This window comes from Schistocerca nitens, chromosome 5 (genome assembly GCF_023898315.1).
Source record: "Schistocerca nitens isolate TAMUIC-IGC-003100 chromosome 5, iqSchNite1.1, whole genome shotgun sequence".
In the NCBI taxonomy this organism is placed as follows: domain Eukaryota; kingdom Metazoa; phylum Arthropoda; class Insecta; order Orthoptera; family Acrididae; genus Schistocerca; species Schistocerca nitens.
The window spans coordinates 316,571,506-316,584,384 of record NC_064618.1 but is presented as its reverse complement, the minus strand read 5'-3'; the positions used below and the strand labels follow the sequence as shown (position 1 = coordinate 316,584,384).

Sequence of the window (12,879 nt, the reverse complement as noted above, 5' to 3'; positions counted from 1 at the left end):
GATTATACCAGTTCTGCAGATGAGTCTAAGCGCGGTGTTGCCGTGTGCAGAAATTAATGGTAAGTTATTTTACGTACACGGTATATTACGTAAATCGGGTAATGTTACTACCGTCACGTCGCACTTAGGAAAGATCGTAAAATCCAGTAACACGGCGTCGAAACGTCTGCTGTGGTGTTTATGGTGTACATTGAATTTCTAAAACTGAACAAAAAGCCCTCCGTCCCTGCCCGTTGCAGACACTGTGTTCGAGATGCCGTTCGTCATGGGCGTCTTTTGCTGAACCACAATGATACGGATGCAGAAATTTTATTGCATTATATTCCTGTACTTCATGTTTATGCAATATACCGGCGTTGGACAAAAATATGAAAACACCAAAAATACTTTACAATGTGTAATACTGTGTAGGGGACATTTTGGCATTCAAAACAGCTTTCAGAATGGTTCAAATGGCTCTGAGCACTATGGGACTTAACAGTTGAGGTCATCAGTGCCCTAGAACTTAGAACTATTTAAACCTAACTAACCTAAGGACATCACACACACATCCATGCCCGAGGTAGGATTCGAATCTGCGATCGTAGCGGTCGCGCGGTTCCGGACTGAAGCGCCTAGAACCGCTCGGTCACATCGGCCGGCCTAGCTTTCTGTCATCGAGAAACTGATAACACAGGTCTGTACGGTTTTTAAGGGAATCTTGTTCCATTCTTCCTGCAAGATAGTGGGAAGTTTAGACAGCAATGATGGGGGTGGATAGCGATCGCACACTCTTCTCTCCAAATTAGATTGAGATCTGGTGACTGTGGTGGCCAGGAGAGATATAACACTTCATCCTCGTGCTCACAAAACCAATCCTGAAAGATACGAGATGTGTCAACAGGGCCCCTGTCCTCCTGGAACACAGTGATGCCATCGTTGGGCAACAAACGCTGTGCTATGGGGTGGACCTGATCAGTCAAAATGGCCACATAACCATCGTACTTAATCCTACTCTGCACAGTAACAATGGGGCCCATGGAATTCCACGTAATGACTGCCCAAAACACCACCGAATCCCCACAATGTTCCACTCTTGGAACGTAATCTCGAACAGAAGTTGGAAACTGCGTGAAGTAAGACTCATCCGATCAAATGACTTTGTTCCATTGCTCCACAGTCCAGGTTTCAGGGCTTCCATACCACTTATTTCTGTTACGAGCTTTTGCTTCTCTGATGAGTGGTTTTGGAATTCCGTATCGCTCTGCAGTTGCCAGCTTCTGGAGCTCCCTCCATTTTGTTTTGGTGTTGACGGGATTCGCGAGTGTTGACACTCAGTTCTGCAGTGACTTTAACAGCTGCCGTCGTCTTATTCTTCGTCAGAGTCCTCTACAATGTCCGTCCGTCGCGATCACTCAACATAGACTTTCGTCCGCGTTATGACTTGACGGGTGATGTTTCCCCACTTTCCCCGTATGCGGTATAAATCTGCGATATGGTACCCCTTGTTTATAGAAGCACCCACATACAAGCACAAACAGTTGGCCCACGCTCGACTTCACTTATCTCCGACATAATGCGCTCACAGCTACACGGAACTCTATTCTACCCACGACTAACACATAACGTATTGAGGACATTACACAGCTGCCGTTCGTTGTCAATTACAACAGTGCAACCTGTAAGCTCAGTTAGCATCTGCATTTGTGTTCAAAAATGCATTTTTCGTTGTGCTTCCATATTTCTGTAGAACCCCTGTACGGCAACGTACACTTACTTCAGTCACAACATTGTGACCACCACGTATACAGGGTGCCCCAAAAATGTAGAGTCCTAAACTAAGTTTCCACTTAAAAATCTTTCTCATTGTGTTGACCTGCAGGAGAAATTGTTAGTATACCTTGCAAACTTCTAATGAATTGCTATGACATCATTTTTTGGGTAACGCAGTCAAAGGCAATAAAGTATTTAGTCTAAACAAGTGTGCAGTAAGAATGTGGTGTAAAATGAACATTTTGCAGAAACCTCTTCAGGGATGTAGTCATAACTACGTGGCACAAAAATACTCTCTAATGTTAGTTGCATTCAACAAGAAGAAATAACTTAGGATGAACTGTACGAATGACGATCATAATCACAATCACAGTACTAGGAGTAATAATAATGTACAATCTAAACAATCCATCGGAATTTTATTTCATATTTTGGTATGAAAGTCTATAACATATTACCTGGCAACATCTTGAAAATGTCCAGTAATTCGATACCAAAGTTCAGAAAAAACAGAACACCTAAAACGACTAGAGATAGGTTTCATATTCACAGGACATGTACTTTAGAATGTTCTACACAAATGATTAACATTTCAGTCGTGTCGCCTAGTAGCCAGAGGGTCCGCCATGGGCCGTGATAACTTGTTCCATACTTGATGACGTAGACGCATACAAGGCGCGAATGGCGTCCTGAAGTATAGCCGTCCATGATGCATTCACCTGGTTCCAAAGTTCATGTGTAGCCGTTGGCATTGGGTCAGTGCTGCACCCGTCGTTTCACCACATCCCACACATTTTCGATGCGACAAGTCTGGTGATGAGGCGGGCCAGGGCAAAAGGCTGGCATCCATTAACACCACGAAGGCACGTGGTTGTGCAGCAACAAGTGGTCGTGCATTGGCACTGCTAAAAAATGGCGTCTGGTTGTTGTGCTGAAAGGGTATGGCTACGGGTGGCAGGATGTCATTCACGTAGGTCGCACTGGTCATAGTGCGCTGGACACTAATCAACTGTGATTCTGTGATTTGTGGTTGTACCCAATAGCAGTTTACAACATAAGGCCTTAAGGTGGCGCTGCATGTCTTGTGAGAATGCAGCCACTGTGATACCGCACCCCATCTCCGCCAACCCCCCCCCCCCTCCCGGTCTGTGGAAAACCAAAATGCGACCATCATTTCTAAACAAACAGAACCTGGATTCATCCGAAAACACTAGCTGATGCCGTTCCTGTCCCCAGTGACGTCGTTCCATACACCATTGCCGTCTAACATGTCAGAGGTAGGCGGAGAAGTGGAGGACGCGCACGTAAACCATGCCGTAATAAACGGCAACGGACTGTCACTTCTGATATCGTCCGATGTGTTGTACTGTTCCACTGTTGCGCCAGAGCCGAGGAGGAGGCGTATCTGGCCTGCAAAGCCATTCGGTTGAGGTGTCGACATTCTCGGGGGGGGGGGGGGGGGGGGGGTTCGGTGCAGTGTCTTCTACTGCCTTCCGCGAACCATTCCGCACACAGCCGTAGCACTGCCGGAATACTTCATCTCAAATGAGCGGAAATTTCCCGAATGGATGCATCACATTCTCTCATACCAATAATGCGCCATGTTTCAAACTCACTGATTTGACGGTACGTTTCGCACTTACGTCTGCATGGCATCCTGCACTTCTGCTCAAGTCACACTGATCCATTACTTCGGTTTATAGAAACAACGATAGCCGCAGACTCATTTAACGGTGGGTGGTGTTGCGTGACGATATCGATGTTGACCTTGAACTCATGGGCCGACATGGTTCAAATGCTAATCATTTCTGCAGAATATACTAAGGGTATCTATAGTCGTTCAAGGCGTTCGCTTCTTTTTCTGAACCTGAGTGGAAAAGAATACAGCATTAGGCATTACATCTACAATTTATCAGATTAGATGGACTCTGGTATGTATATGTTGCACAACTGTAATATTTGTATTAAACCGTTTTTTACTTTTCCTGTAGTAGTCTTTGCGAAGTTATGTAAATGCTTTTTTGAAGTATTGGCTAAAAAAAGCAAGTGAGTGGTATAGGAAGAGGTACAGTGGCTGTATTTTTTTGAATGAGTTCGTTGTTTTTCTAAGATACATAAACATTTGTCCACCTATGTAGCTGAGTGGTCAACTGATCCAGTGACGTCGTTGACAAAGAATGGCATAGTGGTCGGTCGGGCGCTATTGGCCTGTCAAGGCTAGAACGGGGAACTTTTCTTTTTAACTTTACACAGACGTTTCTGAAGTAATTTATAAGTAATTCTCGTCGTTATCCGTATAAGTACATTAGCGCTAACCATAATTCGTTACTAGTATTCTCTATGGAAGTAGCGTACAGTGACTGCTGCAGCCTCGTACATGGTGTTAGGGGTGCAAGGGCAGGTAGTGTGATCAGTGGTACCTTAACATGAACACACTTCAGTGCGATAGTTGTTTCTTCCTCTGCGTCAAACAGTCTTACTGCAAACATGTCCCATAATTCACTACCTGGTGTTTTCCGCACGGTCGTAACTGCGCTACTAAGTGCATTACGCCTGTTAGTATAGACTAACAGTTCTGAATCACGTACCTACACTTCAGCAGCTGACTTGGTGCCCAGGAGAAAATAAACATTGACCGCTTGCTCTTGCGACATGTACATCGAGGCATTAACAATCCTCAAAACATAGCACTAGTGATAGTTATGATTATTATTCTGCAAATGAAGTACATACTGATGTAATGTTGTTCATTGCACTTTACTCAATCACCAGTAAAAGTACCTGCACTTGTACCACTAACACACTGTACAAATTAACTCGATCCACATCCATCAAGGTTGTCGTACACGTTGCGATCTGTTTACCACGGTATGTGCATGAATGAGTGAATTAAGGAACCACAGGCAGGAAATTATGTAAGGTAAATGCAGTACAATTTTTGCTGCGTGGGAGTGAAAGCTGGACTTCGGGAAAAGTCTAACGATTAGTGGAAATGACAAGTTGGGGACTGACAATTTTAAACAAGGCCGTTTCCAAGCAAGCATATATAAGTTTCAACATGGGAAACACACAGCCAACCGGTTGCAAATAACTGTTTGGTACACTGACCTAGGTTTCGACACCTGTAAGGATGTTTTCATCAGAATGAAATTTTAATCAACCGTAAAGGCAATGGACAAAGTTTAGAGCAGAAATGCTCAATTCAAAAACTAAAATTAAACACGTTCCAGCCTTTGACACATATGCCTTGCTAGGAACATTATAGGAGATGTTGTTCCCAGCAAGGCATATCTGCCAAGTGCTGGAACGTGTTTAATTTTAATTTTTGAGTTGACTATTTCTGCTCTAAACTCTGACCATTGCCTTCTCGCAATGTAACTTCACGGTTTCTTAAATTTTCATACTGACGAAAATATCCTTAGAGGTGTCTAAACCCAGGTCAATGTACCAAACTGTTATTTGCAGCCGGCCGGAGTGGCCGTGCGGTTCTAGGCGCTACAGTAAGAAACCGCGCGACCGCTACGGTCGCAGGTTCGAATCCTGCCTCGGGCATGGATGTGTGTGATGTCCTTAGCTTAGTTAGGTTTAAGTAGTTCTAAGTTCTAGGGGACTAATGACCTCAGAAGTTAAGTCCCATAGTGCTCAGAGCCATTTGAACCATTTTTGTTATTTGCAACCCGCTGGCTGTGTGATTCCTATGCTGAAACGCTGGGGAATATTCACTATTTGACAACAAAATGAACGAGGACACGCGATAAGGAGCTGATGCTTCAGAGCATTATTGATACAGTAATGATACATTAGTACAGGAAGAACTGATTGCAGCGCTTGCAGCACATGCCTAAATGTAAAATATGATGCTAACAAGGATCTAAAACAAGCCTATAGGCCTAAGCCCTGGTGCTGCTGAGGATCTAAGGCGCGGTTCACACTGACGTGATACGATGTGTCATACGACACGTTGCAATGAAGGTCGCGCGACGCGACGCTTGTCCATATGATACTCGTGTTTCCACTGAGAGGACACGATGATACACTATGCGATGTGACTCACCATACAAAAGACAACAAGGCCACATGATTCACGTTTCTGTATCATTCTCAGTTGCGATCATTTGCTCTTCTGATGTGACGTTGTTGTGGCTTATTATTATCTAAAGCTCAAGAAAATGAAAAATACCCGGCAGTACAGGGTGCACCCATACGATGCCATAAATATCGAACACTTTTCAGCCGTAATTTGTGGTGATCTTTCCCAACACAAACACAAATTCCACGAATTTTACAGAATGAAACGAGACAGTTTCCACTGTTTCGAGCTACTAGTATCAGCTACACGGACAAAGCAAGACACAACGTTCGTTCCGTGTGGTAGATACACAAATATTAGTAGCAGACTGATGAAGTTAGGACATCATTGCTACAACTGTTATAGCCTACGGAGCAGTATGTGATTCAGTTTGTGGAGTATTCAGAAGAAACCTTCTTGGATTTTAAGTGTGATCAGTTACCATCAGTGGCGAAGCAGCGAGTGGTGAATTCTGTGAAGGAGTAGACCATATTTCGAAGAAATGGAAGAAGCCCATGATAAGGAACATTCCGATGTGTCCTCCTTGGATTCGTCCAGCTGCTCATTCAGAAGTAACAGGAATTTTGTTTTCACTTCTCTTTTACGCCTGTCACAAAGTTTCTTAAAACCAGGGAACATAGATTGGAGAAACATCCAATCAGCATCACCAGCTGGACTGCCGGTATCTTTTCATTTCAGTAAGTTTTTCATTTCCTGCTTCGGCTCGTACCGGCAGTTTACGGAAAAGAGAAATACGGGGCATCTCCGCACTCCGCATAGCACGCCAAGGCAGGCGGCAATAGCGTGGCGCTGGCGCGGAGGCGTATCTCCTCGCGCACAATCTCCAATATATCTGAAGTATTTTCTGGAGAATAGAAGAGGTATCGCGCTCCTTCTACCGTTAAAAACAATTTTCACAAGTCAGCTATATTTCGTATGCACGAACTTACGAACTGCCAAATGTAAACTGGCCAGCGACTATATTCTCCACGACAAACTTTTCAAAACATGCACGGAGCTCTTTTTTCCCTTAGAAGTATCGTAGCTACTTGGGGCAACATCGAAAAGAAAACTAGTTCATCATAAAGCTCTGATATGAGAGTAGAAAATATGAAAAAAGTCATTTTTTTACCCAATAGTTTCCTCTTTCCTTCGTCTAGATAAAACAATGCTGTACAAGAGTTGTTTGAAGCGACCAGCACTCCGTGTTGCGGCAGGCTATACGACACAACTACGTAGGCCTATCGGGGTCGTATCGCTGCCGTCGCAGTGTGAACCAGTTAAGTCGCCTCCGCAGTATTTCTTTCATTACATTAGTTTTGTGACAAAAATTAGCTACTGTCAACAGGTGACGCTTTTTTTATTATGAAAGGATTACATGTCTTCACTTGAATTTATTATCCAATTGTATTGTGAATATAATAACCTGTGGAAATATTGCGGTCCCTCCGCATTCTTCAACATTCAAAATATGCTCACCAGACAGAATGTTAGTCCCCCACTTAGAAGAGCACATTCATAGCTTTGGAGCGCTGTACATTGTTTAGAACTGCTAACAGGCGATAAGTCAATGCAGCGGTGTGGTATGTGGGTGAGGGGGGGGGGGGCGGGGGAGGCCAATTTTACAGAATCAGCGCAGTAAGATAGGTCGACATGGCACACGCTTCAGAATTTTAAAATGGGCTATCGTGCTTGTACGTCTCCACGGACACACCATGAGTGAAGTTGCTCAGTTAACTGATGTATCAACGTGGTGTGTCCAATATGTCTAGATGAAATGTTGTACCACTTGCTGCCATGTAAGAACAATGGTTGTAAGAAAAATACTAATAGAGAGAGCATGAAGACGAGTGTCCCCGTATTGTCAGAACAACCGGATTCAGATGTGAGAACAATTGCTGCTTTCATTAATGTAAAGCCGTCTCACCTAGATTCCGAGAGAGTATTGAGAAAGGAAATTATGTGAAGTACTAGATCCTACCTACAATATACTGCTGGTGCATCGGAAAGCAGGGTTTTTGACTCAACATGTCTGATTTGTTTGTACTTTTGGAGTTGGTCAAGGTTCGGAAAGGTCACAGGTGCTGTAAATATGACATTTGCTTTACTAGTCCAGTATTTAATTTTACACTGAAGCGCCAAAGAAACTGGTATAGGCTGCATATTCAGATATAGAGACAGGTAAACAGGCAGAATACGGCGATGTGATCGGCGCCTCTATCAGACAACCAGCGCCTGGCGCAGTTGTTAGGTCGGTTACTGCTGCTACAGTGGCAGGTTATCAACATTTAAGTAAGTTTGAACGTGGTGTTATAGACAGCGCACGATCGATGGAACACAGCATCTCCGAAGTAGCGATGAAGTGGGGATTTTCCCGTACGACCATTTCACGACTGTACCCTGAATATCAGGAATCCGGTAAAATATCAAATCTCCGACATCTCTGCGGCCGGAAAAGATCCTACAACAACGGGACCAACTACGGCGGAAGAGAGTCGTTCAACGTGACAGATGTGCAACCATTTCGCAAATTGCTGCAGATTTCAATACTGGGCCATCAACAAGTGTTGGCGTGCGAACCTTTCAACGAAACATCATCGATATGGGCTTTCAGAGCCGAAGGCCCACTCGTGCAGTGTTGGTGACTGGACGACAGAAAGCTTTACGCCTCGCCTGGGCCCGTCAACACCGATATTGAACTGTTGATAACTGGAAACATGTCGCCTGGTCGGAAGAGTCTCGTTTCAATTTGTATCGAGCGGATGAACGCGTACGGGTATCGAGTCAACCTCATGAATCCATGGACTCTGCATGTCAGCAAGGAACTATTAAAGCTGATGGAGGCTCAGTAACGTTAGTGGCGTGTGCAGTTGGAGTGATATGGGGTCCCTGATACATCTAGATACGACTATGACAGGTGACACGTACGTAAGCATCTTGTCTGATACCTGCGTCCATTCATTTCCATTGTGCATTCCGACGGACTTGAGAAATTCCAGCCACACGTCTAGAATTGCTACAAAGTGGCTCCAGGAACGCTCTTCTGAGTTTAAACCCTTACGCTGGCCACCAAACTCCGCAGACATGAAAATTATTAAGCATATCTGGGATGCCTTGCAACGTGCTCTTCAGGAGAGATCTCCACTCCCTTGTACTCTTACGGATTTATGGACAGCCCTGCGGGATTCTTCGTGTCAGTTCCCTCCAGCACTACTTCAGACATTAGTCGAATCCATGCCACGTCGTGGTGCGGCACTTCTGCGTGCTCGCGGGGGCCCGACACGATATTAGGCAGGTATACCAGTTTCTTTGACTCGTCAGTATATAACAAAACCCTGTAGTACTGTGCAAAACAGTGACTAATTAGTGACTGCAATAATATGAACACATTTGTATTTACGTAGGATTTTAACTACGGTCAAAAGTAGCATTAAATCTGTAAACGTAAAAATAAATTTTGTATTTCTACTTTATTGTAATGTTTACACTTACAGTCGAACAATATAGGTACGGATGTCGGAACCATATAAACGCATAGATAATATTATACACACTTGTAACGTATGTAAACTCTGGCTAATCGTTTGGATTTGGTTTAAAAACAGTTGACTGAGGGATCAGGTTCAGCTTCCTGTATCGCTCGTCTTTTCGCGCTTCCTGTCACAAATCTCAGTATAAGATTATGACATTCTAGTTTCGTATTTCCTAGACTAATAATAAATTCTTGTGAGAGGTGATGTTTTTTACTTAATGTTATCAGAATTCCTTGTTCTGAAATTTATTTTTAAATATTTTTCACCTTCTGTGACGGTAAAGGGCGATTTAAGCTGGACAGTCATAATACGGTGATTCCAAAAAAATGGCTCTAAACACTATGGGACTTAACATCTGAGGTCGTCAGTCCCCTAGACTTAGAACTACTTAAACCTAACTAACCTAAGGACTCACACACATCCATGCCCGAGGTAGGATTCGAACCTGCGACCGTAGCAGCAGCGCGGTTCTGGACTGACGGGCCTACAACCGCTCGGCCACAGCGGCCGGCACAGTGATTCCATTGACGGGCCACTGTTACAGCAGCCTTCAATGCATATCGCATGGTCATTAATAGACCCTCCATGTATTCTAAATTTATTACACGAATTCCGGTTTCTTACAAGAAATGATAGCATTAGAAAGGTCATACAGGCACTGAAATACCAATTCACGATCACGCATCAACCTATTAGCAAACGAATCAGCAACCACTGATTAAGCCGATTTCTTTCGTAGCTAACGTCGTTAAGATAACTGCACTTTCTCTTTGATCTTTTCTTTCAAGCGAAAGAGGTATGATACAGGCAATGACTAAAGCATAAAACTATTATCATTATACTGAAATAAATAGTAACTTTATACTATCGACAGTCCTGCAATAATATGAACCTCAGCTAGACCATTTTCTCTGTTACAATAACTTTCTAGTCCATTTCACCACTTTAAACGATGCTGCATTACTTTATTATTGTGGAATGAGATTCCATTCGCACTGTTCAAGAACATTTTGCCAGTTCATAAGTTATTTATTTGTTGTTGTTGTTGTTGTGGTCTTCAGTCCTGAGACTGATTTGATGCAACTCTACATGCTGCTCTATCCTGTGCAAGCTTCTTCATCTCCCAGTACTTACTGCAACCTACATCCTTCTGAATCTGCTTAGTGTATTCATCTCTTGGTCTCCCTCTGCGATTTTTACCCTCCACGCTGCCCTCCAATGCTAAATTTGTGATCCCTTGATGCCTCAGAACTTGTCCTACCAACCGGTCCCTTCTTCTTGTCAAGTTGTGCCACAAACTCCTCTTCTCCCCAATTCTATTCAATACCTCGTTAGTTATGTGATCTACCCATTCAGCATTCTTCTGTAGCATCACATTTCGAAAGCTTCTATTCTCTTCTTGTCCAAACTATTTATCGTCCATGTTTCACTTCCATACTAATACTTCCATACAAATACTTTCAGAAACGACTTCCTGACACTTAAATCTACACTCGATGTTAACAAAATTTTCTTCTTCAGAAACGCTTTCCTTGCCATTGCCAGTCTACATTTCATATCTTCTCTACTTCGACCATCATCAGTTATTTTGCTCCCCAAATAGCAAAACTCCTTTACTACTTTAAGCGTCTCATTTCCTAATCTAATTCCCTCAGTATCACCCGACTTAATTCGACTACATTCCATTATCCTCGTTTTACTTTTGTTGATGTTCATCTTATATCCTCCTTTCAAGACACTGTCCATTCCGTTCAACTGCTCTTCCAAGTCCTTTGCTGTCTCTGACAGAATTACAATGTCTTCGGCGAACCTCAAAGTTTTTATTTCTTCTCCATGGATTTTAATACCTACTCCGAACTTTTCTTTTGTTTCCTTTACTGCTTGCGCAATATACAGATTGCATAACATCGGGGGGAGGCTACAGCCCTGTCTCACTCCCTTCCCAACCACTTGGTTTAAAACTAGGTCAATTTTTTTGCCATGGCACTTACTATTCACAAAAGAAACTATTCAAGACCCATACTGTCGAACAAACGAGATCAGAAAGAGAGCAGATACACCTAGCTTGTAGGCGATGATGGGAGAAGTGACTTCTTGCAAGAAAGCGAAACGCCGTTTAACTTTCATACCTTACACGTAAATTGGCGTGACAGTATTCAAGAACGGTGTTTCCACGTGTAAGCTGACTTAGGCTTACGTGAATGCTTGCAGGGGCATGCGCGTGTAGGTAATTCGTGCCTGTTAAAACCGGTTTCAGGACAGTGGTACAATGTTTCGTCCGGCAGGTACTGGGAGTGCGAGTCACGGATGGAGATGCTGCGGCTGCGTTCGGTGGAGGAGCTGTCCGCGCTGCCCAGCACGGCCTGGGGCATCTCCCAGCCCAGCGGCGACGACGCTGACTCCAGGGAGAACGCGCTACTCACAGGTACGGGAGCCTCTCCCGGTAACCAGCAGGCAGCAAACTATTTCCCTCCGAGGCACCTGCCTACTAATGTTATCCACCACAGCAGGCTCTTTATTACCAGTATACACTACCTGATCAAAAGTATCCGGTCACCCCTATGGAATGCGAACTGATCACTAGATGCTACGAGAGGAGGACTTGTAATGCCACTTCCTCGGACGAGAAATAAAAATCAAAAATTAGCTCCCAATACCCCAAAGATTTCCCCCCAAGTCCCAAATTCACAGAAAAGTGAATAAGCGAACCAAGTTCCATTTATCACTATTATTAGGACAATAACAAGTAATTCCCCCCCCCCCCCCCCCCATGAACCATGGACCTTGCCGTTGGTGGGGAGGCTTGCGTGCCTCAGCGATACAGATAGCCGTACCGTAGGTACAACCACAACGGAGGGGTATCTGTTGAGAGGCCAGACAAACGTGTGGTTCCTGAAGAGGGGCAGCAGCCTTTTCAGTAGTTGCAAGGGCAACAGTCTGGATGATTGACTGATCTGGCCTTGTAACAATAACCAAAACGGCCTTGCTGTGCTGGTACTGCGAACGGCTGAAAGCAAGGGGAAACTACGGCCGTAATTTTTCCCGAGGGCATGCAGCTTTACTGTATGATTAAATGATGATGGCGTCCTCTTGGGTAAAATATTCCGGAGGTAAAATAGTCCCCCATTCGGATCTCCGGGCGGGGACTACTCAAGAGGATGTCGTTATCAGGAGAAAGAAAACTGGCGTTCTACGGATCGGAGCGTGGAATGTCAGGTCCCTTAATCGGGCAGGTAGGTTAGAAAATTTAAAAAGGGAAATGGATAGGTTAAAGTTAGATATAGTGGGAATTAGTGAAGTTCGGTGGCAGGAGGAACAAGACTTCTGGTCAGGTGACTACAGGGTTATAAACACAAAGTCAAATAGGGGTAATGCAGGAGTAGGTTTAATAATGAATAGGAAAATAGGAACGCGGGTAAGCCACTACAAACAGCTTAGTGAACGCATTATTGTGGCCAAGATAGATACGAAGCCCACACCTACTACAGTAGTACAAGTTTATATGCCAACTAGCTCTGCGGATGA

General features: G+C 44.0%; 1 protein-coding gene across 1 annotated transcript in view; it reads left to right on the top strand.

The window, feature by feature from the left end:
- LOC126259687 (5-formyltetrahydrofolate cyclo-ligase-like) overlaps positions 1-12,879 on the top strand; it is a 123,481-nt gene that overhangs the window by 82,505 nt on the left and 28,097 nt on the right. Inside the window, exon 4 of the mRNA XM_049956646.1 lies at positions 11,640-11,779. Coding sequence (XP_049812603.1) covers positions 11,640-11,779 — 140 coding nt within the window. The remainder of the gene's footprint in view (positions 1-11,639; positions 11,780-12,879) is intronic.